At 40.8% G+C, this 26,422-nt stretch overlaps 1 protein-coding gene across 1 annotated transcript; it reads left to right on the forward strand.

Moving 5' to 3' along the window:
• The first annotated feature begins 1,073 nt into the window (after positions 1–1,073).
• MTCL3 (MTCL family member 3) lies at positions 1,074–26,100 on the forward strand. The gene is made up of 5 exons (XM_065734256.1): positions 1,074–1,952; positions 2,229–2,453; positions 5,891–6,049; positions 23,566–23,637; positions 24,247–26,100. The coding sequence occupies exons 1-5, from the start codon at positions 1,089–1,091 to the stop codon at positions 25,609–25,611; spliced, it is 2,685 nt and encodes an 894-aa protein (XP_065590328.1). The 5' UTR covers positions 1,074–1,088; the 3' UTR covers positions 25,612–26,100.
• Positions 26,101–26,422: the final 322 nt, after the last annotated feature.

Below are 26,422 nucleotides of genomic sequence, written 5' to 3' on the forward strand. Positions count from 1 at the left end.
CAGCAGCAGTTATGGTGACTGATAAGAGAAACAAAGCAAATCTTTTGTACAGCGCTGTGCACGTGTGACTTTGTGTAGGTTTACACTCCCATTCTTTCTCGTTACTATTTAAGGTCTGGGAAATTTTTCCTAAATCATGGTTGTTTGTTTGTTTTTGAGCATTCGTTTTAAACATACTGGTTAAAATGAGGAATGTAATGACACTGCAGTTGGGAGACATCTCTGAGCCCCAGCCTGGGAGCACAGAGCAGTGTCAGTGCCTGGTGTGCTCTGGTGAGCAAAGCAATTGTCAGGGTGCAGATCTACCTGGTTGGATTTCTTTATTTCTTAACCTGCAGTGGGCCAGATGGGATCATTAGGCTGTGTTAGGAATTCTGTCACTTCTACTTCGTCCCACGTTTTCCCTTTAAGGGCAGTTGAACAAAGGCTATGTAAAAACAGTCCATGTATCGTAGCCATTATTTTCAAGAATGCTTTAAGGAATGTCTTTGTTGACTATTTTTATAATCTGTTGCACTCATGAAAACTCTGGTTCAGTGGTGCATAAATGCAGGCTTAGGTAAATACTATGTAATGACAGCTTGTTGGGCCGATGTGTATTTCCCACCTTCTTTGAAAACATGCTGGAGTGATTATGCCTCACTCCTGTTTCAGTATAGCTTGTCCCAAACCCGAATAAGCTTAGAAGTTGGTTCAGAGACCCTTTTTCCTCCGGGACTCTAGGTTGGTGTGCTCAGAAGGCCAGGCCGCGTGCTGGCAGAGCCCCCTGCCAAGGCCAAAGAGCAGTGAGCTGCCACTATCGCACGCAGCCATTTGTGCAGCAGCCTGGCCCGCTGATGGGTGCCTGCAGGATGGGCAGTGAGGACGAGCATGTGGGGAAAGGTGCGTGTGGATCGAAATACAGCCGTGGTGTGGTAGAGCGTATGAAGACGGGTTTGGCATCAGAAGGGGGAAAAGGCCATAGATGAAAGGAGTGGCAGGCTGGCTGGCGTTCCCGCTCGCTCGATCGTCTTCTCCGCTTCTCCTCCCCAGGCGGCAGCGCGGAGGACGCCTTCGGGGATGGCCGCCTCCCGCCGATAACCGCCGCCATGAGCCAACCGCCCGCAGGGGGCGCTGCCGCCGCCGAGCCTCGCCTCCATCCCGAGGGCAGCAGCGGCAGGAAGCAGCAACAGCAGCGAGCCTCCTCCCCGGCCAGAGCCCGCGACGCCGCCCCGCGCCCGCCGCCCCCCGCAGCAGCCGCCGCCGCCTCCCGCGCCCCGCCCGCCGCCGCCTCCGTCGCGAAGACCGGGGCCGCGCGGCCGCCGCCGAGCCAGTCCGCCAGGGCCGCCCGCGGCCGCGCCGCCGAGAAGCAGCCGCGCAGTGCGGCGCCGCCGGGAGCTGTCCATCCCGGCGCCGGTGCTGAAGCGCCTCCCGCTGCCGGCGGGAGGGCCGCGGCCGAAGAACCCGCCGAGGAGGCGCCCCTTGCGGGAGGCGGCGCGGGGGAGCGCGAGGGGGCGGCGGCGCCGCCGCCCAGGCAGTGGCGGGGGAAAGCGGGGCGGGCTCCGCCGAAGGGAGCCGGGGAGGCGGCCCCCGCGCCTCCATCTTCCGCGGTCGCGGGGAAAGGCCGCGGGGCGGCGGGCGGCGGCGGGTACTGGAAGGAGGGATGCCTGCAGAGTGAGCTCATCCAGTTCCACCTCAGGAAGGGGCTGGCGGCGGCCGCCCAGATGCAAACCAAGGGCGGCAACCATAGCGCCGGTGCCGCCGCATCTTCCGCGGCCGCTGCCTCGGCCGAGCTCCTACCGGCAGCCCTCGCCTCCTCGCCCTCTGCCATGGCGGCGGCCGGGGCCGAGGAGCTGCGGCAGGGCGAGGCGGGCGGCAGGAGCGGCACACCGGAGGGTTCACTGAGCCCGCAGCCGCAGGACGAGATGCAAGAGGAGATGGAGAAGCTGCGGGAGGAGAACGAGAGCCTCAAGGTGAGGGGAGGCGGCGGGGAGCCGGGGATGGGGGAGCTGGGAGGGGTTCCCTGCCGCCAGGGAGGCCCCTCTGGGGACGTGGGGGAACGATGGCCTCGGTGCGGCGTGCGCGGGCAGCACCGCTTCCTTCTCCTGTTGCGGTGTTTTGAATGAGGCGGATCCCCGCCGGGAGAAGGGCCGTCTCCGAGCTCCGTCTGTGTGCCTTCCCCCACCCTTGCTGACCTCTGTTTCTGACCCACCTGTTGGTGTCCCCACCCCTCCTCCGCCCGGTGTCAGAACGAGATAGATGAGCTGAGGACAGAGATGGATGAGATGAGGGACAGCTTCTTCGAGGAGGACGCCTGTCAGCTTCAAGAAATGCGCCACGAGCTGGAGCGAGCCAACAAGAACTGCCGGATCCTCCAGTACCGGCTGCGCAAGGCCGAGCGCAAGAGGCTCCGCTACGCGCAGACTGGTGAGATCGACGGTGAGCTGCTACGCAGCATGGAGCAGGACCTCAAGGTACGGGCGTGTGCGGCACCAGGCAGTCAGAGTGCTGGAGGTGGAGGCACGCTGTGCTCTTCAGGCCTCTTGACTCTGGCATTTCCATCCATTCTGTCGTTCAGTGTGTGCTCAGTGCTGCATGTAGGGTTGCAGCTCAACTAATAACGGGGGATCTCCAGCAAGCAGCTCTGCAGTGAGGCCCCACAGGCAGGCAGCTTCAGTCCAGTCATGTTTTGTGAAGTTACTGTGTGATAAGTAACTTAAATCCCAGTTGTGGTCCGGAGATTTGGGTTTTTTATGTCAAACTGAGACCATGTACTCCCTCTGCAAAATTAAACCAACCTCACTGAACAGCCATGCTGACTTTTAGGAGATCAGTGTCCTCTTCATCAAAGACTTCAGAGGACTGTTAGACTGAATGCTTGCAGAGTTGCAACCTTGAAATCCTGATTCTGCTGGCGTCAGTGGACCTTCAGCAAAGCCAGGATTTGCCACGTCCACACAAAACAGTAGACACAGCCCATCAAATTTCAGTGTGTCATCAACTGTATTTAATCCATAACATTTGAATGAACCACAGCCCATCGTTGAGAAGTTTCAGCATTTGTTTAAATAGTAACATTAGTAAATAATGTGTCATCTCCATTCTAGATTGCTCCAATTAGATTGAAATAAAGTTTCATGTGCTAGTTGGAAGCTGTTTCATTTTTGCTTCCATGCTTTAGATTTTGTTAAGTTTGTTGCCAAATCTACACTTCAAAACCTTTTCCAATTGAAGGACCTCCCAGCCGTTTTTCAGGGAACCGCAGATCTCTGGGTAGCAAACTGGAGCTCACTGCCCATCCCCCTGCTGAGGGCTAGTTACCTGCATTGGATTCTGTGGACTGCAGCTGGCAGTGCTAATTTAACATGTGACATGAACAGACCATTGCTAAACTTCTTTTTGATAATGTAATGGATTGAGGCTCTGTTGTTCCCAGTGCTGTTATTCAGACTTAGATAATCTTTTCTGAAAAACTTCCAGCTGATCATCATTCTTACTAAAACATAGGCACCAGGCCAAGGCATGTCCCAGTAATTTTCTTACTAATGTCATTTAAGATGTAAATTTCCTTTTCAGTATTTATAAATATTCATTTTCTGTGCAAATTCAAAAGGCACATTTGCTGTTTCGGCCACAATTCTGTAGCTAGCTGTCATGTGACTCTGGACAAACTAGTGTCTTCCTGGTCGGAAACAAAACTGGCAGGAATGGTTTTGTTTTGTTTTGTTTTAAATGCCTCTTTCTCAGGGGTCAAGGGAAATTTTGATCCAAACAAATGACATTTTGCACAATCAAAGTTGTGTTGAGATGTACAGTTGAGACATTTTGGTAGGCAGAATTTGAACGTGAACCTTAGTGTATGACATGATTCCAGCTTCTTGGGTTGGTTAAAGAAACAAAGAGTTGGCTCACTGCTACTTTGTATTAACAGGGAATGAATGCAGAGGGTTGGGTGGGAAGTTGAACCTGTAGATTAAGTGCTCACTTGCTGGAGCTCCAAAGGCCTCAGATTAAGCAGAACAAAGGGCTCATTTCTGTCAGGACTTCTCTCAATTCTTTCCTAATGATTACACAACTCAGTGCTTGGAAAGGAATGATGTTTTTACCAAGCCTTCCCACATGTCATGGTTGTATTCTACTTTGGGTAGGGATAGTTGTCAAATACCATGTGTCTGCCAAACTGAAGTCCTGAGTCTGGGTAGCCATATTTGTAACTCATTCACCATTCTCTGTGGTCTTCCTAAGTCTGCTTCTGAAGAATTTCTATCTAAAATAACATTCTCCATTTTACAAGAGTACCATGTTAGCCGACCATTAGTTCTTCAGAGGTGCAGTCTTTCACATAGTTTTATTAAAATGTATCTTGCATAAGTGAATTCAAATTTCCAGGTGTTCTATAATGCTCTGTATTATCTATCTGCCTTAGTTGCCATTCCTCCAAATTTTGTGACATAAAATCACTTCTAGTAACGATTTTTGTTGTATTTGCTGATAGAGAGCATAGCTGCAGACTGTGATAGGATGCTGTTAAAAATGTCCCCAGTGATTTTCCGTTTACTTTGATTGGTCAACCAGATGAGCAGTTTAATACTGACTGTGGGAAAAAGACATCAAGATGCAGCCCTGTGGTGTGATTCTCAGCTCATCCCACATTCTCTTTGGACTATGCTTATTGAAATTCCATTCCATTCTCTCTTTCCATTGGGCACTATGTGTCTTGAGTATGTGTGCAGTGGGGGAGGTTACTGAATGATCTTGTGCTACACTGCAGTGCTGTATCAGTAATGCACACACAGTTTCTTGTCGGGGGAGGCTGACTCACTGGCTGCTGCTGCTGTGCTCTGATAGATTGGATTCTTCTAGACTGCTTGCTTGCAATTATTTTTTCTCCAGTGTTTTAGTATGTCAAAAAGTGTTCTTTGACATGTAAGTAGTAAGGATTGTTATAGTGAAAGGTATCTGAGCTCTCCTAAGTAATGCTAAGGATTAATTATACTTTCTGATGTCCTAACAAAATCATCAAAGTAGCATGTTCGAATTGTATGTGTCCAAATCATCACCACAGCAGTGATTAGCATATTTAAATATTTTTAATGTGTGATCATAGTTCCTACTAGTTTCACAAAATACAATGCAAATGGTTTAAATGGCAAAATTCTTATCGTCTTACATAAAGAAAGGGAATTAGATCTTGTGTTCCTTTTAACTCTATGCCTGTGAAAATGCAATTAAAGAAAATGTCAAACTCCCTAATTTAGCTTGTGTTCATTTTAATTTAAAAATATCAGTCATCATTTAGATAAGTATGAGGTCAGTAAAAATGCTTGTTCATATTTTACTCTTTAACTTAACCAGTAGTTCTAAATGCCATGTATTTTGATTAGCTATCCACGAAGGAAGGAGGAACTAGAAGGGTTGAAATAAAGGTTTTCCCATCTGTGGTCCTTTGTAATGCACAGATACAGTAGGCCTGGAGAACCTGAGCTTTGCTTTTAACCTGGTGCTTCCACATGTCAAGCACTTGAAGGACACATCCTTTGCTGCATTGAAAAGAAAAAGCTGGCAGCGGCTGAGAGAAAACAGATGCTGCACTGTCCCCAGGAATAATGAAGATATTCTTTCATTGTTGATTTAACAGAACCAAAGAAAGAATTGGTTTCCCGAGCTTTCTAGTAAATTCCATAGAAAGAATATTCCATTTTCTGGGGGGGATTATCTTGAATTCTGAATAATTTGTAATTCTGTGTGTGTCATAGTCTATGTGTTTGTTTCTTTAGAGATCACTTCAGTAAAAACATCCAGAATTAGCTTGTAAATGGTTGCTTAGACGCTAAGCACTTCAGCTGTGATTCTTTTGTAATTGTGCTTTTTTTTTTTCTCCTTCTTTCTGTTGAAATATTTCTACATTTAGGTTGCAAAAGATGTATCAGTGAGACTTCATCATGAGTTAGAGAATGTGGAGGAAAAGCGTACTGTAACGGAGGATGAAAACGAAAAATTAAGACAGCAGCTTATAGAAGTTGAAACTGCAAAACAGGCACTGCAGAATGAACTGGAAAAAATGAAAGAGGTTGGTATTTATTTCTATGTAAGATATTTGAAGTCTTCAACTACTTTTCTACCCACAACTTGTTTTGGGAGCATGCGATATGACAGATTAAAGTTGAAAGTAGCAAAGAGTGCTGAAGTACAGCTTGGTGACTGGGAAGTTTAGGACAAAGATTCAGTTTCTAGGGGATACAGAAAGGAAATGATGGCTTAGTTTTTCCCATACTAGAAAGGAAATATAGAACTGGTAGTAACAGAATTCAGAAGCCTTGAGACCTTGTGCTTATGTTGGAATATTTATTGAAAGAATGCTGAAAGGAGTCAGAGGCATCTGACTCTGCAAATTATGTTCCTCATGTTTTTATAACAAACTGTATTTTTCCTTTGCTATCTACTTCTAGGGACTACTGATAGTGGAGAGCTCAGGACTCTTCCTGGACTTTCAGTCTTAGTGTAATTTTATATCGTATCTAATTCATCTTCAAAATTACTCAGTTTGTCATTATACAGATGTAACATGCTGTCCCATTAAGCAAGCAGAAAATTGTATTAAAGCATAATAGACTGGACAGCAGAGATAATAAAGCATGCAGTAAAAAGAGAAAATGTTGACCTAGAGTGATTTTTTAGAATAGATTTTAGAAACAACTCTCATGTTCAGTGTTGAAAATTGGTGTCATCCTTTGAATTTTAACATTCAGTAATATTCTCTAGCAGAAATGCTGATGTCTACTTTGATCTTATATGAAGCAGAAGAGATGTATTTCAGTTGTTAAGAAAGCCAGGAGATTTTCAGTTTTATTCTTGCAAGCACCCAAGGTTTGAAGGATATTCCAGCCAAGCGTATGTTTTCCATCAGTTACAGAATTTTTAAGAGTTGCAAATGCTTTCTCTAAGTGAGGTAGTATTAAAATATTCATGTTTTCTTTTCAGGAACTAAATTTCAAACATTTTATAGGGAATAAACGGGTGTGTTTTCACCACCTGCTGCTGATTTTCCTGATAACTGTGGTATTGAAAGGGGCATGGTAACATCTGAGCCTTATTTGGCTTCCTTCTCCTGTGTCTGAGATTTTCTGTTTTCACTTTGATTTCTGCCTTCAAATACCACTCAGTTTCTGAGACCATCTTCTTTATGAGAGCATGATCTTTCTGTTATTATCCTTACAACTTTTTGTTAAGCTTGACTTTACTCCAGGTTTTCAATTTTTCTTGTCTCAAACCCTACTTTCTTGTAGATTCTTATGCTTTCCTTTTGCACTGTAATTGATTGTACCGAAGGTTGGTGGGTTTTTTTTTTCTTTCATCTTTTGCCTTGATTCTTATTATGGGTCTCTGGATTACAGTAATGTGTAGTGACAGTTTAATTTTTGCTTTTTTGGGGAGCTACGTACCTGCAGGAAATTAACCCAATAAATAGACTTCTTCATTTCTGCCGTCAGTTGTCTCTTTCTCCTTATCCTGGCTCTTCCCTGCAGCCCACTAGGCTCAACTGTAGTTCTGCTGTTCTCATAGAATCATTAAATCATGTAGTGGTTTGGGTTGGAAGGAACCTCAAGGATAATCAGATTCCAACCTCCCTGTCATAGGCAGGGTTGCTCATATTCATCTTCTTTCTATAGCTTAGGTGTTTTCCTTTTTCTATTGTTGTTGATATCAATGGAAAGTTATTTGAGACACCAAAAAGACAAAAAAAAAATTGTATTTATGCCAGAAGCTCTTCTGCACGATACTGTTTCCTGATGCTGAAACAAATGAATAATTCCCTTTTGACGAAGAATGGGAGCACTGAAACAGTATGGAAAAGTGCATTAAGACTCTCTACATCAGAGTAGAGATGAGGTGGATAAGAAGTCAGAAATGTGTCATTATACAGAACTGGGAGAATGGCTATCTCCACTCATTGTGTGCTTCAGCATAATTAGGCAGAATTTTCAGTTTTGTATTCCATTGAGACTGTTGAGTCTCAGACAGTCAGAGGAGGCTATTTCTTAGGCTAGGACTTTTAGCATAGGATGGGGGATGTTGGAGGGTGGTTGAGGAAATACAAGCTGAAGAAAAGCAAGTTTGAAGCAAAGACAAATTGTTATGCACTTTGTAAGCATGCCACGACTTGGGAAACCAATGAAACAGTGCTGATGAAGAATATCAATGCTTACAAATTTGAAATTTAGTATCTGTGAAGAAGCTATGAAATTGTTAACATGAAATAACCATGTTGGGGGGGGGGGGGGGGGGAAGAGAGGGGAAGGAATCTGAAGTGAAATAGAATTTTTCTGTGAAAAATATTTCTTATTTTTCATTGATTGGAGATTTTACATGTTTTATCATTGTCGGGTAGTTATAATGTTAATCTTCTGTTTGCTTGTGAGTTGTTTGCTCTGGTTTTGTGGTTTTACAACCCTTTCTCATGTTAGTTCACCCATTACAACCAGTGAACTTTCTGCTTAAGTAAGTTCTACTTAATGTAAATAGGAATGCAGAGTCGAGTCCTTTTGATCTGGATTCCTCAATTAATTGAGCTTTGAATTAATCCCCGTAGTTGATTAACCTTCTTTATTTTTCAATATAATAGCAGTGCTTAGTTATGTATAACTGATTTCTGTGCTTCTATATTATCAATTGTACAACAGAAACACATACCTGATTTTATGTACTGGCTGGTAAAATTTCCCATTCTTCTTAAAATCTATTTATTTTTAATTGCCATGGGATTTTTTTCTTCTTTTATGATGAAAAGTGTGAGTGAGCAGAGAATGTTTAAAAGACTTGGTAGAAAATGTTAGAGGCTGAAGCAGCATTTTTTTGTGTGTCTCTAGAGCATGACGAGAACTAAAGTTTTCTCTGTAGAGACTATATTGTTTTAAGAAACATGTCATTGCAAGCATGTATAAAAGATAAATGCTAGAAAATGTTTGTTTAGAGACAAAGTTAGATTTATCCTCTGAACACTTGAGTCAATATGGACTTGAGTTTGTCCATTAGTAAAGAGATATATCTGCAATTTCTTTTCTTGGTTTGAAGCTCTTGGAGGAAAAAAAATAAAGATGAATTACATTATATGATAAATGGGAGTAGTTGTTGATGGCAGAAGAAGCTTGCAAGTATCCAACTTATTGGAATGTGTTTCAGCATACTGTATGTTTTCTGTCAGTACCTCTTACTTGGGGCCCTCCAACCTGCAGTTGTTTCATTTAGCAGTGTTATTCTTGCATACTGAGATGTAACAAGTTGTTAACGACTTGCATTCTTAAACGTATTTATTAATTTGTTTTTAGTTCTTATACTCATTCTAGATACGCATTAAGCAAAGGTAGTATTCAAACTGGAAACAATATTTATACAGACAAAAGTTTAGTAATTCAGAATATAGCAAGCATTGTTGAAGCCTAATTAACTCTTGTAGAGCTTTTCATGAATAAATACAGAAAAAAATAAATCATTCCTTTTATTGTAGCTATGTACAAAATGTCCAGTTAACCATGCTTTAGATTGTTTGCTGTGAGATAAATAAAATAGGTGGAGAGTATGACAGATGTACTGGACCCTGGACTTTACAAATCCTCATTGTGGTGTGGAAATGCAGTGTTTTTCGGAGATACGTGTCTATATGAATAGATATAGATTGCTCTGCTATTGATCTAAGCGGGGCAGATGCAAGACTAATTCATGTTCATTTCATACAGCTACATTACAGTGATGTTGTCAAGCTGATATTTTCTTCTTCTAAGCTTAGGTTATTAGCTCAGATAGACAGCTTTTAATAACCAAAGGTACATGGCTTGAGCCAGAGGTTTACTTGTGCCCATTCAATTCATAATGTAAGCAGAAGAGTTTGTCTTTCTGCATGTGTCTTTGTTTTCTTGGAGTGGAGCCTGTCTGTCAGTCAGACTGTTCTGTACTTTGTGTTAAAATGAAAGAAGGCAAAAAGATCTAGGAAGCTTGGCACAGGACTTATAAGGAGGACTTATAAGGAGTAATCTAAATTCCATTGCTGATTTTGATACTAATGTGCTGTGGGACCATAGGAAAGTGAATCATACATTTCTGCCTATTCTTGCAATATTTGTTTGCCCCGTTTATGTAAACTGTGGGCACAACTTAGATTTCCATAAGTCTGAGTGCTCAGGCTGGGCGGAAATCAAGAGAGTAGCTAGAGATTTCACAACAGAAGCTGTTATTTAAAAATAATCAACCAACAACAACAACAAAAAAACCAAAAACAAACAAAAAAAAAAACAACAACATGCACATGCAGGCAAAAAGAAAGCTGGAGATCTTTGAAAAGAACTGGCAAGGGATGATCTTGTCCCAGTATCAGCTGCTATGTCTGTTATAACAGTCTCTTTTTCTACCTGAGTCAACACATTGCACAAATCATGTGGCTTACAGCTATCTGAAAAAAGCTTCATCTATTTCTTCTTACTTATCAGATGGTCTGTAGAAGATGCTCAGAATAGTGTTACCAATGCTTCTTTGCCCTCTGATTCTTTCCCATAGCTCACAACTGGCCCATGACCCCATTACAAGACTATGCACAATGCATTTGAACTTTACATAGTGCAGAGCCTTACTTCCTCACCTTCAGAGATCTGTGGCTACGTAGTATGTGAGATATCCTGTCTTGTCTCTCATGTGATCCCAGTGAGGTTATAGCTCTGTATCTGAATACAGATTTCTAGCTTGTGTTTGTTTCCTATGCTGTGTTTACTGAACATAGATAACTCAGTTCTATTGCTTTGACAGGGAAAGTTTGAGTTTCCTCTATCACGCTGTTCTCTACTAACTTCCTAATTGTACCCTGTGCTTCTGTTTCTGCTTTAGCCTTGTTTGAAACAGCTAGTAATAGAGGGAGTAGGGATGAGATAAAGAGCAAGAGATGAGATGCTAGCATGCCTGTCAATCTAGCTGATCAGCTTCATAGGGTTAGTATGGGAAACTGGGACTCTTTGAAGAGCTGCAATAATTTACTTACTTTTGGCACCAGATGGCAGTAGGGTAGGATTTAATAATTTTAACAAGCCCTAGGTCTTTTGGAGGATGTGACTATCAAGTGTACAAGCAACACGTGGACTAGAAGTGCCTTTAAGCACTTTTTTAATGATCTGTTGCTTTATGAAAATTCAAGTTGCTTTGGTGAAAGAACAACAGTGTGATGAAAGACTTCCTTTAAAAAAGATTAGAAACAAATCTCTCTGTGTTTGTATAGGAAAACACAAAAAGAATTCCTCTTCCAGTTCAGTGATTCTCTAAGTGCCACATCCTGCAGACACAGAACTTCCACTTACTTCAAACTTGCCTATGTGAAATTATGTTGTATTTGGTATCTTGCCTAAATATTTTGTTCATTTAAAAACAGTACTCAGCAGGGATGCTATTCATAATCTATGAATTAGTGATTCTGACTTCATTGCTCAGAGTACACTGTGATCAACTGCACTGATTTCACAGTGAGAAAGAAGATTTAAGTTTAATTTTTTGAGGATGTGAAAAAATAGAGAAATAAATTGGTTTCTATTATAAATTCTGTCTTAGTTCTCTGAAAATATCATGCCGTAAGGAGGACAAAATTATATACATTTGCAAATCAGTTTAAACTTAAACCTCATAGAATTAGATTTTAATTATGTATTAGCTATCAGCAATTCACGAGCTGTTTGCCTCAAAGAGAGTTTATCAACACTGAAGATAATGGCCTGGTGGTCAATCATAATAAGCTCCAAAACATATAAAAAACAGTGAAAGATTTCTAAAGAATGAAGTTCCAAAGGTATTTTACTGTGAAGAAAGATGTCTGGAAGGGTTTTTTTTTTGTTTTTTTTTTTTTTTGGAGGGTCCTTGAAGCTGATATGCTAATTCCTGGATTCTTATTAAATTGTCATAAGGCTTGCAAGGACGTGCAAAGGGAGTGACTGATATGCTTTCTAATGGGCAACTAATAATAAAAGTAACTAGGGAAAAAACAGTATTATCTGGCTGAAGTTTAAAACAGAAGAGAATTTAGTCACTGAATGAAGCTGATTTTGAGCAACTCTTTTTGATTCTGTAAAAATACTACTATTGCTTTCTCCTGATAGAGGCAAGGGGGTTCCTTCTTTATTGCAGGATGTTACTTTGCCTTTTTTCCTGTGATGGATACAAGCAGCCTTAGATTTACAAATTCACCTGTCAAGGTTATTATTAATGAAGTCTCCAGGTAAATCCGGAATCCCTTTTATATTAAGGTAAACACAATAAAATAAAAGAAAAGGGAAAACGTCTCTCTTTAGGCAAAGCTAATCAGAATGGGAATGAAGATTAACAGATGGGCTTCCAAACACGTGGAATCAAAGTGTTAGAGAAAAGAAAGGACTCCCTACATCCTGCTCTCATGTCAACACCTGAAACCATTTTGTTGCTTGGATAATGCTTCTCAAAGTTGTTTTTGCTATAGATTCGCTTCCATTATACAACAATTATAGTTGTAAAAATTGGGCTGAGGAATGGGCCCACATACTGACGTGTGATTGCCCCTTGGATGGTTTTGACGTGGGTCAGTTACCACTGCTTCAGAGTTTGTTCATGGTTTGGAGTCTAGCCTGGGGCAGAGCTCACTCCTGATTGACATTTTGGATGCAGTCATGCTTGTTTGGTAGGAAGCTATAGGAAAGTTTAGCTGTATTGTCATTTTAGCTGAAAATAAACTGAATTGTGGAGTGTCAGTCAGCATCAGATCCTTAGGATAGCTCCTGGCTATTTCATTTACTGGTGAAAACTAGGCAAAGGGAAACAGAACATCAAATCCAATCCAAGACTGTCATGTGAATTCACTACAGTTGAGATTTACTGGGAAGGGGCAATCACCAGCAGTTACAGTGCCTACAGAACTGGTATGCCCAGTTATCTGAGTGAGTAATGAACAACATAATAACTGTGGCTCAGGTTGGTGGATGGTAAGCAGTAACCAGAGAAAACTGTTTCTGAGTGTGAACTCACTGATAGGCAGGCTGGAAAATACACAGCTTTGTTACTGCAGACCTTAAGGTATGAATTTCCTTGAGATCTAAATTAGAGAGAAGGCCTTTTATCTCTGTATGGGAACTGCTGAATCTGAATGGGAACTGCCTGAATGACTGATTGATCACCTGAAGCAAGCACTGAGTCAGCTGCAGGAGCACAGGTGAAGGCAATGCACCTGTGTGACCAGAAGGGGTGGAGTCTGGCTCCACCTCTCCCAGACCCCATTTAAGGGCTGACCACCACTGGGGAAAGGTTTCTTGTTGGAGATCCCTCCCCTGTGGAGTCCTGGGCAAGCCTTGACCATCAGCAATAGGTGAGCCTTTCTTTATTTACAGGTTGTCTGTATGCCATCTGGATAAGCCATACAGAATATACCACTCACCTCCATTACTTTCTGTGGGTACTTCTCTTTTGGGTTATTCACCCTACAGTGGTACTTCAGTAGCTATCGTGGTACCTTTCATGCTTGTGTCCGTAGTTCTATGCAAAGACACCACCTAATCCACATTGATTCTTTTGTTATTTTTCTTTTTTTTAATAATATACTATGCTTTTTAAATTCCAACTGTAATTTTATTTTTGCTTATTTTTTCTATTTTTGGCAGGTCCCTGGATAATGTTGTTCTGTTTTTGTAGGACGTTGTGTATGACTTGTTTAGTTGCTTAAAGAAAGAAATTGGATAATAGGCCAAATTCAACCTCTCTGCACTGCTACAGGAGCATAAAGGGGAGTATAGGATTCTCTAGATTTAGAGAAATCCAGATGACTTTGCAAAATTGCTTTCTAACACTTAGCACTCAGAAAATGTTTCCATTCTGAGCCAGAAGTCTAGATATATGCTATAGTACAGAATCAATATAAACCAGATGTCATAATCCTACTAAGGTTTTAATGAATAAGAATAAAAAAAAATTTCTGCCCTTTAAACCTCTGTGTTCAGTCTTCTGCTTAAGTGCATCAGTCCCTTCAAGAAACACCTATGTTTTGAATGTGCTGAAAAAGGTCAAAGCTGAACTTGCTTCAGACTGAGGGGAGAATTACTGTAGCTTTTTGTTCAATAGCTGTTTTGTTCACTGCTTTCTTCAAGTTTTTTTTTTTTCATGGTCTTGTCTTGAGCTCTTAAGCAAATCTACATGATACAATTTTAGTGTTCTTTGCTAACAATAATAAATCTACACTTAAAAAAACCCAACCTGAGCGTTCTGTTGCCAAGTAGATTTACTGATTAGTCTGCACGTAGACAGTGCATCTTTCAAGTACCTGTGTTCCTGATGGCTCTTTTGTAGAGCTTCATGGCCCTGTGTTTTTTGTCACAGTGTTAGGAGAGTAAGAAGAATCTAGCACCATGGAGGTAAGCACTGCTCTTGTGTTTTGCCTGAACTCAGCTGCCAGCATGAGAAATAATAACCTCCTCATGTCATAATACAGGTGGTTGTTGTGATGCATGTTGTCGGCCCTTGGGGAGTGATATCAGCTTAGTTTCCAGTGTAAAAGCAGGTGAAAGTCTGCTAAGACCTCAGATGGGAAAACAGTCTCCAGAGCTATATGCAGTGAAAATCTCACAGAAATTCCTGCATTTACTATTTATTATACTACTCATTATTTTTTCATAGGAGATTAAGTTCATTAAACTAGACTTTCCCCTTATGAATGTGTATTGGCTGTGAACAGTGACTGCACTGTCTTTCAGGAGTTTTTCAGTAACTCATAGGAAAGTCTTGGTCCTTCTCTTCCAAGGTTCTTGTCTCTCCTTCCTTGAAGATGCTCAGAAACCTCCAGGATATGGCACAGGGAAGACTCCTTTAATTGACTCTACTGTGACCAGGAGGATTAGACTAGATGTCCAGCAGTTGCTTTCAGCCTCAGCTGTTCTTGATTCTTTGATATTTTTCTCTTCTGTGGCCTGTAATTATCAATAATAAGCAGAATCTAATTTATCATTTTGTTTCAGACCACACAGGCATAGGAAAGATAACTTTGTGGGAGAAAGGAAATTGTTTCCAGATTGTTTTTGTTAAACAGGGAGACCTTGGAGTCTGTGAGGCTGTTTTCTTAGGCAAAACATGGCCATATTTTCATGCTACACTGATATTTGTTTTGTGCAACAAGTGTTAAGTGCAGCACAGCTCTGTGTGTCCAGAGTATTAAACCTCCTATCAGGCAGATATCTCACGTGTATTAAGGGGAATTATTTATGAAAATTAAAGCACAACAGAGAAAGTATACCTGCCACAGAGGTGAGGATTACTGCCCAGTGAAAAGCTTGTGTGGATGGGCTGTGTGAGAGTACAGACTGTGATTGTGCAATGGGATTCTTCACTGACCAGTGTGCTAGTTGTACTCTATTTCTTAGCAGCCCTGTTTGTGTACTACACTTAGGAGTGCAGAATTGCTCATTTTAAGCCACCTTTCTTTTAGACTCTTACATTTAAATATGTTTATGGCCATATTCTGTGCTGGGTGCATATTACATAGAGATGAGTCACTGGACAGAGAATACTCAGTTATAGGGTGTGCTGAGTGCTGGGATCAGTCAAACTCTGCAATTGTTACTAGACAGGAAGAATAACACCAGACTTCTGATCTTTATTCACTTACTGCAGTATTTGTTGCATCGAGAAATGCAGCCTGCTGGTGTTCTATGGTCCTGATTTTGATGATATTCCATAGTTATAAATTCCAAAGAGTGCATTTACTATTCTGAAATAAAGAGCGATGGGTTAACCTTTTAGATGTGCAGGTCATTTTTTCTGAAGTGTTTGTTTCCGCTGAGATGTTTTGACATATTATGTGATTTTTTTTTCCATTGCTAGTATTAACAGTAGCACATATGTGGATATCAATTCTGTTTTGCTTTGTGTGATCCTAGATGTATGATTGTGTTAATTGAATTTGATTTTCTCAGCAATTCAGGTTAGGATAATAACCAAGCTCTTTGCTTGGGTCACAGTTGAGTACTTGCACTTAGAATGTATTTGCCAGTCATCTGTTCCACCAATGTTGAGTGTAATGAGAGGTTTCTATATCTCTGTAAAGCATGACTGATGATGACATCAAAGTGGCCTAATTATCAAGAGTGTTTTATAATACAGGCTTGGCTGAATTATTTTAGTTTTTACAGATGCTTGCAATTTAGATCTTTGATTAAGTGACTCATTAGAAACACCAGTAACAGTGCCCCAGAAAGAGTTTTGAACTGGAACATTGCCTTGATGATAAACAGACATAGATCCACTTCAAAGGCTCATTTTCCTTATGGTGTGCTTTTCTGAGTAATGTTGTTGAGTTCCCAGACCTTTGTAAAGCTCATTCTTACTGGTGTGCTAAACTGAAGAGTCCAGCATCAATGCTTTGTTTACTGTGGTTATTTATTTATTTTTAAATCTGCATTCTTAGGGTTGTCATCATTTAGCTGTTTAAAAATTAAGATGTTAATCTAAGTCAAGAAGTTGTTCTTCCTCAAAGGGAAAAGATGGGCACTACTTGGAAGTGGTTTGTTTCACTGCTCTGAAGGTGGATTGTCTCTGTGGAGAATCACGGCCATTTTTAGAGACTGCACAGGGGACCTTAGTTTTGGTATTTATGTTGTAGGACTAAATTAAGCTGTTTGGTCTCTGGTGGTTTCAGCACCCCCACACTGCTCTGAAAAGTACAGGGGGATATAATCTGATGAAAAGCTCATGGACTAAGATAAAGACAGAGAGATCACCCACCAATTACCATCACTGGCAAAAAAAAAAAAAAAGCTCAGCATAAGGGAATTTAATGTAATTTGCAGCCTATTGACAACAGACTAGAGCAGTGAGAACTAAAAGCAAACTGTAAACACTTTTCCCTCTTCTACTTTTCTACTCCCTTCTCCTCAAGGGACATAGGAGATTGGGAAATAGAAGCTGGGGTCAGCCCCTAATATTTTGTCTGCTGCCCCTTCAAGGTCTACCTCTTCCCTCGTCTGTTGTGGACTCCTCTTAGAGCTGCACCTCCAACCAGGGGCTGTTCCTGCAGTGGCTCTCCATGGGCTGTGCCTCCTTCAAGCCTCATCCACAGCTGCACTTTGAGCTTCTCTAAGGCTGCACATGGAGATCTGTTCCACAAAGTGCCTGTGGCCTGCAGAGGATACAACCTACTCCACCATGGGCCTCTCCTAAGCTGTAGGGATCTGCTACTTCAGCCTGGAGCACCTCCTGCCATCCCTCTGTGCTGACTTTGTTGCCTGCAGGGCTGTTTCTCTCCCTCACGTTTCTCATTCTTCTTTCACAACTGTTGTTGCGCAGTAGTTTTTCCATTTCTTCAATCTGCTCTCCCATGTGCACAACCAGCACTGCTCATGGCAGCATGGGTCCATTTTCAGGCAGCTGGGGCTAGCTCTGATCTGACACATAGTAGTGGTGGGCTCTGCTCACAGAAGTTACCCCTGAAGCCCTGTGCTACCAAAACCTTGCCATGTAAGCCCAATTCAGTCACAAAATTAAATTTATACAGAATTTGAACTGATTATCCTTTAAAACAGATGTTATTTCACTGCACCTATTCTACGTGAGTGTTCTTTTCACTATATATCATTTCTCCAAACTTTACTCTATCTGCAGTCTTTATCCACAATTTTTTTTTTTCCAGGCAGCAGTGAAAAATGTTAATTAGTGCAGGATAAATAATTGATTCCTCTGAGACCCCATTAGGACTGCTGTTGTTAATTTGCAGGTGATCCTCCGGTTCAGTGACATTTATGATAAATGCAGAAGGGTTAGATGTTTGCTCATGAAGGCTAGTTAAAAATGCATACCATTGAGCAAATACTTATAATGAGCTGAAGGTTGTCAAATTTCATTTCAGAATGAGATTTTCAGTCATAGCAAAGGGAAGTATTAAATAGAAGTCTTAAGGCAACTTCTACATAAAGTTTTCAAATCAACCTAAGAACCCCCTCCCTTTGCAAGGAATAAACACCTCCCTTAAAAAGCTGAGCATGTTTCACTCAGGAGGAAATGGCATGGGGGCCAGTCACAAATCTTCTGAGCCTTTCGTAATCAGAGTCACTGGACCCCCTGCTTCAGCCAGTGCTTCTATATTCTGCTTTGCCTTACCTTCATCTTTGCATGGTAGAAGTATAAGGGTGCATAAGACTCCGGGTAGAGTGAGAAATGTGGGCACGGGGATGTCTAAACTGCTAAAATGTCTTCCTTCCAAGTTAGCTTTGAGCCCCTTGCACTTTCCTTAAATTAATTCATCTCATAACTTAGCAGAACTGACTTCGGTATACCTCTTCAGTGAGCACTGTGAAGGTGCACAGTGTGTGTGTAGAGTCATTCCCTTTTTTTCCACCTCATTACTTACCATTTTCACTGTAGCCTTTTTGTTGAGATATGATAACTAGCCTTTGGTTTGTATACATCAATTTTTGTAATTAAGGCCATGAACCTACCTGGTTGTTGGCACTTTTGTGTTCTTGTGACAACTTACTTGTAATCTCCTTTAAGAAATTCTGATAAGACTGAAAAACTCTATGTGATAATAGTTGTGAAAAGGAAAACTCTACTTAACTTTGGTAAAACCTGTAGTATATTTAATTGATAACTTCTGTGTCTGTGAGCGTGGTTTATGATTACTGCTATTGTTGTATGGTGGAGTTTTAAACTGTGTGGTCACACTGACAGTCCAAGATAACAACTGGTGTGCATTGTACTAGGCACTGTGCAAACCCTAACAAGACTGACTGACTTGTTTTTCCTGGAAAACACAAACAACTGAGATGACAAGTAGACGAGCCCTAGAAAATATATATAACTAACACCACTGTGTAACAAGATACCTTATTCCAGTGTTTTCAATCCAAAGATTTCATGCTGTTCTGAGATTTACTCTTGCATTCCAGTACTGGAGAGATAAGTGTAAATAGCCCATGACTGGTGGTTGGATTCAACAATCTCTAGAGGTCCCTTCCAACTCCTACAATTGTGATTCTGCCATTTCTGCATCCATAATGAGGACAAGTTGCTTCAGTGGCAGAAAACAGCTTCCTCTTCAAAGAATTTGCTTCCACCTTTTTCAGATGTCCTGATAGATGAGGGAATGTGCGGTCACAGAAAATGAAGTCAGATTTTGCTGGCTATTTGACCTGACTGAATAAAGAGCTTTTAAAAGGCAGCTTTCATCTTTTTACCTGATTGTACTCACACAGTTTTAATTATCTACTTCGTCAATGTGTTTTTCCTTCAAAATATAAAGGCTTTCACTAGGTGAAGTGCAAATGTATGGGTTTTTTTCCTCTTTCTATTTTTTTCTCTTTAAACTGACAAATGAATAGTGGCAGAGGATCTGAAAATGATAGCTATACTAATTCATAAACAAATGAGAATAAAGTAATACAGATATGGCAAGGTGGCTACTCTTCTAAAATATGAAGCCGTTCAAAGACTAGGTAAGAATTATTAGTCTCTCTTTGATTACCTTCATTTCATATTCTTCTTCAGCAGTATTTTCTTTTTTACGAGTTTTAATATGAAGAAAGTATTTCTAGAGCTGGTAGGTATATCCTTAGACCTACAGTTTTGTGTTTGGTTCTTGCACTTTGTTTCTTGGATGCCGTGCTTTGCATTTTCCTTATCCCCTGTGTTTTCTTGCAGCTTTTGGGAGCATATCAAATACTAGAATACTCAGAAGTTCTGTAGAGCTGTCATGGTGGTTAAAAGGCAGCTAATTACAAGTGTGTGCAGTACAACTATGGGGAGATGAGAGGGTGACTTGCAGCTGTAGGCATTCAGAGGCTGCACACCTTTTGTCTTGTCCTGTTCTGTTATCAGAGATAAGGGCTGGTAAGGGAACCTTGTGCACCCATAAATCCCTTTGTAGGTTGAGAATTCCTCCTGTGTTTGCTTACATTGATTTTTGATCGTTTACAAGATTCAAAACAATCAACCTAGAAGTGTTGAAAAATTGTGGTATGCTTTATTCAGTTTCTTTATTAATTGCAGAGAGATTTCCTGTAGTAGAGTGTTAAGCAGTGAGAAATGAGTTCATTTTGAAGCTTTGCTATTCAGTGCAGCATGATGCTGCTATTCCATTCAGCTGTGATTTTCTAAAGTAGATTTCAGGTCTTTTTGTACGCTGAAGCACTCAGCATCGTAGGTGGTTGGAACTGCACATTTGGATTGCAGTTTAAGTCTGGCAAGAGAAGGATTTTGCCATCTGGTCTTGAGAAGTGCTTAGCATCTCCAGCATGGCACTGGATAAAGTCCAGTGAAGGTCACTGGAGAATTGGTGCTCCTGAAAATCACAACATGCTTGCCCGCTTCATGTGGTCAGATGTGCATGTAATGCAGACATTGTCTATGGCCTTATCTACACTGGAAATTTCTCAGCATTGCAAGAGCATTAAACGTAACCTTGTGTGCTCACAGCAGCGAGTGCTAGCAGAATCAGATCAAACTCATTTGTACCACTTAGACATCTAGTGGTAAGCAGATATTATCACAGAATTGTAGGGCTTGGAAGGGACCTCTAGAGATCATCTAGTCCGTCCCCCCTGCCAAGGCAGGCTCCCTAGACCAGGTTGCACAGGTAGTTGTTCAGGCAGGTCTTAAATGTCTCCAGAGAAAATAACCCCAGCTGCTGGTCTTATTATCCTAGCACTGCTTGAACATTTCATTACTACTTGAGCAGTTTAGCAAAATCTCCACGGTAGAAACAGTATGATGTGCATTTTTTGCTTATTCTTTTCCTTTCCTGAAGATGGATGACTTGATCTAAGATTATTAAAACCATAAAGCTGTCTAGAAAGCATTACTGACTAGACAGTGCAAATGCGGTCTTTTTTTTTAGATTCATAATCATTAAATAGAATGAACTGAATATAATTTAAATTACCCTTTGTTACAAACTTTCAAAGCAATTATACAATTTGATGGGCAGACACTTTTTGCTATGGTTGAGAAACAGCAGAGGTGGTCTGCAGTGTTATTACAATATTCCATGCAGTACACTGTGATATGGATAAAGGAGAATTACACAAACAACTGGAGAATTATACTGAAAGACAATCAAACGTGAAGCTTTTTGTTTGTACGTGGAGGTGGATGAACTGGCCTTGTATAACATTTTTTAGTGTATCAAAATAAGCAGCATGCAGTTTCAGTATTATCCTGGGGGAGAATGGGAGCATTCACTTGCAAGAGTCTGGACTGCTATTTTTATTTTTGCTGTATGTTTATTTGAATCCTTTTTTTCTCTTTCTGTTTTGCTTTGAAGTATTTTTTTCCATTACTGGGAATAAATTGTTTAACGTGTTGTCAATCGAATTAGAAGATGGCAGTAATACAGGACTTGAGAGAAATGATAGAATGAGTAGCCACTGTGGATTGTGAAGTGTATATACTGATTGAGATGTAGCATTTTTCACTCAGCATGGCTAATTCCTCAGTGTCCTGAAATGATGATTATGGAGCACAGTGATTTTGAAGGTGTCATCTGTCAGCTGAGGTGTATGAGTGGAATCAACCTCTAGTGATCAGAGATCATCTCCTGGTGTTTTTCTCAGGAAAGGAGATTATGCCAATACCAGCTAGGCCTAATCTACTTACACAAATCATCTTGCTCATTGATTTGTGTATGTTCTTCACTGCTTCCTGCTATAAAACTGCTACACGCCATCATTTCACTGATGAACAACGTAAGCTCTGTGTATTTAATATTATGCTGACAACAACATGACTTGAAAATAAAAAGTATTGAGAGAAAGGAGAAAAATGAGTTTTTCCTGAGTTTGAAATAAAACTAAAGTAATTTTTGCCCTCTGAACTTTCTCTTCTTTTTTTTTGTTTTTTTAATGTTTTTGTTATAGGAAACTTTTTCATACATCTCACATCTTCTGAAACATAGGGTACTCAAGAAGTTGTAGCTCAGCATTTCAGAATCTCATTTTGCTTGAAGAGACGTTGGGCTTGGCAGGAAGGAATTTAGGTAACCAAACAGAAATATAGTTTAATTATCCTTTAATTACTTTATTAGTGGATGGCAACAACAAGAGGCTGGTGCAAGCAAAAGTTTGCAGTGATAACTGATTTGAAAATGGGCTTTTTATGTTGGAATAATTACTGCTGACAAGTAGAAATCTACACTTCTGAAAGTTTATAAATTTACCAGTTCAAAAAGAAAAGCAATAAAAGACTTTCCACATGCACATACCAATTTTGCAGTAGGGTAACTAATGGGTGACCCTGGAGAAGGATAATTTTGTTCGTAGACTGAATCCCTATATTGTTAGCTTTATTTTAAAAAAGACAAATGAATCAGTGTAACTATTTTTTTTGCCTTTTCTGAATTCTTCTGGAATCCTTGAATTCAGAGGTGTCCAGCTGAGATACTAATGATCTTTGATTGGTTTTATTGTTTTATCTATTGAGAGCTCTCTGTGCATTTTCAAGAGATGAGAAAGCTTCAGTTCTGATTGTTACATCTGTGAATTCTAGTTCTGAATCTGAGGTTATTTTAATTCTGGTATAAGTGTAGTAAATTTGACCAAAAAACCTCATGTCTTATGGTTTCTTAGATATCAATATGTGGATCACTTCTGTGGCATCAAATTTTCCTTTGGAGGGAACAGTCCTCAGGGTGTAGTATTTGTAATGAGGCTGATCTGCCAAAGGAGAACAATTGGTACCAGCAGCAATGTACAGTATACTTGCCCATTGTGCTTTGTTCCTTGAGGAATGTGAACGGATTTTAATTCCCACTAGATGGAACTGCATGACTTTGGATATACCACTGGATTTTTCCTGGCCTGCACAGAGAAATGCATGGTTTTGGGTACTTAGTGGCACAAAGGCTGTTCATACTGAAGAATAGTCTTAGAGGTGGCTGTATGACTGCCTTCTGTAAGGGCTACATTTCACCTGGGGAACATAGAACAGCTGCAAGTGGGAAGTTATGTATTAACATATTTTCTCATTCACTTTTCTCTCTCCTGCTGTTTTCTTGATGATCTGTATTGAGTGTTGACAGTAGGACTGCTGCAGTTGTTTTCCACTGCTACTACTTGCTCAGTAATGAACTTTTCATTAGGAGAACTGTAGCAGCAGTATACTGCAAACTTGAAGCCTGTGGGTGGGAGGCAGAGAAAGATGTCCTTGTAGATACGTTCAGGTTAGCTGGGAGAAGTTGCTGACACTACTTTGTGTTGCTTACCTATGGCACTGGTTTTACTGCTTGCCTCAGTTTTCCCATTTTTTTGAGTTACCACTGGAGACACTCGCTTTCTTACCTCTTGTGGTGATACAGGTGCTAAGCATTTGTTATGTGTTTGTCTTAAAATGTGTTGAATAAAAAAAAGTAGCAAACTGATTAAACCAATACTTTATTAATGCGATACTTCTGCTGTGTCATTTTTAGACAGCTGTGTCTCTCCTCTGTTTTTGATATCACAGGAATTGCAAGAAGCTACTGCCTTTATATTTGCATTTGTTTCACTATGTTTAAACAGAATGACTAAATTATATAGCTCTTCAGTGAAAGATGCAGTGCTTCTAACTTAGTTCTTGTCTCAGCAGTCATTGAAAAGAAGAGGGAGCAAAGACCTACAAAAATCAGAAAAAAAGACACAGCAAACACCAACAGAGGTATGTTGAAACAACAGTAATCTGGATCCTTATTTTTGGGGTGTCAGGGACACTCTGGAAATGTGATTTGCAGATTTGCACTTGCTTGTTTGTTCTGATCTTTGTTTTTCTACATGCTGCGAAATGGAGAACTCTTATCCCAAATCTGTAGTCAGATAACATGATGTAAAGGACTACCTAAATGAACCACTTATGCTGCAACAAAACCCACCAGCTTTCATGTACTCCAAATATTTTAGACAAAATAAGTAAATGGAGTACCGGTGAAATAAGATCATAGGCCCTTTGTGTACAGATTTCAGGATTTGTTAACGCTAATATCTACTGCAGTGTTTAAGTTTTTTTTACAGGTATCCACAAAAGGTCTTTTCTGTGGGCTGCACAGGGTTTAATAGCTAGTAAAATAGACATTCTCTCTTTAAATGTAAATATTTATTTCCTCTTATTTAATTTACTGATCAATGAAAAAATGACCATAGGAAAGTCTCTTTGTATTTAAAGCCATGTACCTTCAATTGTTGCTCTTGTAATTTAAGACCATCCACTGGAGGTCTCCTGTTACACATCAACTTTCTTCTAATCTTTCTTTCCATTTTTTTTTTTCCTAAGGAGGACAATGAAGACCTGAAATGCCAGCTGCAGTTTGTCAAAGAAGAAGCAGCTTTGATGAGGAAGAAAATGGCTAAGATCGATAAGGAGAAGGACAGATTTGAACACGAGCTGCAAAAATATAGATCATTTTATGGTGATTTGGACAGCCCTTTGCCAAAAGGTGAAGCAGGTGGTCCACCTACCACAAGAGAAGCTGAACTCAAGCTTCGGTTGAGACTTGTGGAGGAGGAAGCTAACATTCTTGGGAGGAAAATAGTGGAACTAGAAGTAGAAAATAGAGGATTGAAAGCAGAGCTTGATGACTTGAGAGGAGATGATTTCTCAGGGGCTGCTAATCCACTCCTGGGAGAACAGAGTGAATCCCTGTCAGAATTAAGACAGCACTTGCAGCTAGTAGAAGATGAGACAGAATTGCTGAGGAGAAATGTAGCTGACTTGGAAGAACAAAACAAACGCATAACAGCTGAGCTGAACAAATACAAATACAAGTCTGGATCCCACGAGAGCTCTAGGCACCACGATAGTGCCAAGACTGAAGCACTGCAGGAAGAGCTAAAAGCTGCACGAATGCAGATCAATGAGCTGAGTGGCAAAGTCATGCAACTCCAGTATGAGAACAGAGTGCTTATGTCCAACATGCAACGCTATGATTTAGCCTCTCATCTTGGGATACGTGGCAGCCCCAGAGACAGTGATGCAGAAAGCGATGCAGGAAAGAAGGAGAGTGATGATGACTCTCGTCCCCCTCACCGCAAAAGGGAAGGGCCCATTGGTGGGGAAAGTGACTCAGAAGAGGTGAGGAATATCCGGTGCCTGACACCCACGAGATCTTTTTATCCAACGCCATCTGGGTGGCAGAAAAGCTTCACTGACAGGCAGCAGATGAAGGATATTCGCTGTGAAGCTGAGCGTCTGGGCAAGACAATAGATCGCTTGATTTCTGACACGAGCACCATCATAACAGAGGCAAGAATTTATGTAGCTAATGGGGACCTGTTTGGACTGATGGATGAGGAAGACGATGGCAGCAGAATACGCGAGCATGAGCTTCTTTACAGGATCAACGCACAGATGAAGGCATTCAGGAAAGAACTCCAGACTTTCATCGACAGGCTCGAAGTTCCAAAGTCTTCAGATGATCGGAGTGCAGACGAACCTTTGTCAGTGAGTCAGGTAGACTTTTACTTATTATGGCCTACAGGTAAAAAACCTCGGCCAAATGAATTAAAACTAAAACTTCATATATGGCACCTTAAAATTCTTAAACTAGAACGTGGACAAAAATTTCCATTAAGTTATTTAAAATCCTTATTTGGCCACATGCAAATTTGTTCTACCAAGGGGCCTATTTGTGAATGGTGAATAAATGGTCTCCGTGAAAGAATTATAGTCTAGTTACAAGTACTGTAGGAGGTGGAAGACTTATACTCCTCCTTCTGGCTTTGCAACTGTACTTATTGGAGTTAATGGCAATCAAGCTGCAGTGATTACAAGTAAAGGCTGTGCAGACAGCATTTTTGGCACATAAATGAACATGGTTGTTTTCTTGGTGGTTGGGTCCTCACTAAATGAATAAAAAAAAAATCTTATTAATTTTAAACACGAAAAAACATTTGCTTTCCAAAATTATAAAGAATACAACAAACCACAGAGAAAAATAAACCATGAAAAATCTACATGGACTGCATGGCGATGTGTGAATACCGGTATTATTGGAATTGTTGTAACTGGTTGTATCTTTCATTGAAAGGTTATGGGTCACTGCTTACATGCTACAGTGACTAGCATCTTTCCTGCAGTTCTTTTTTATTCTTCTCTTATCCCCTAAGGAAAGAGCCAACAAGCATCCTGCATGTGACGTGCAGAGTTGTCCCAGAGAGGTTCTGGGGAGCAAATTCCTTGCTGATTCAAGATCTTCTGCCGTGAAAAATGAAAATTACCTACCATTATCTTATTATGCAGTCCTATAGTTGGCAAATGCTGTTATTGGTCACGGTATTATCCTGATGTTTTAGTAAGTCTCTTGCTGTGTTAATTTACGTGTGCTGTCCTGCTAGTTTGCAGTTAAATTAGTTGCCAGCTGAAGCTGAAAGCTGTTATTTCTTATCCCTACACTGACTAATTAGTCTTTTGTTTCCTTGTATCAGAAAGTCACAGACGCAGTGAGTTTAAA

Source organism: Cyrtonyx montezumae, unplaced genomic scaffold (assembly GCF_038088225.1).
Source record: "Cyrtonyx montezumae isolate F1298 unplaced genomic scaffold, pur_monq_1.0 scaffold_0, whole genome shotgun sequence".
NCBI lineage: Eukaryota > Metazoa > Chordata > Aves > Galliformes > Odontophoridae > Cyrtonyx > Cyrtonyx montezumae.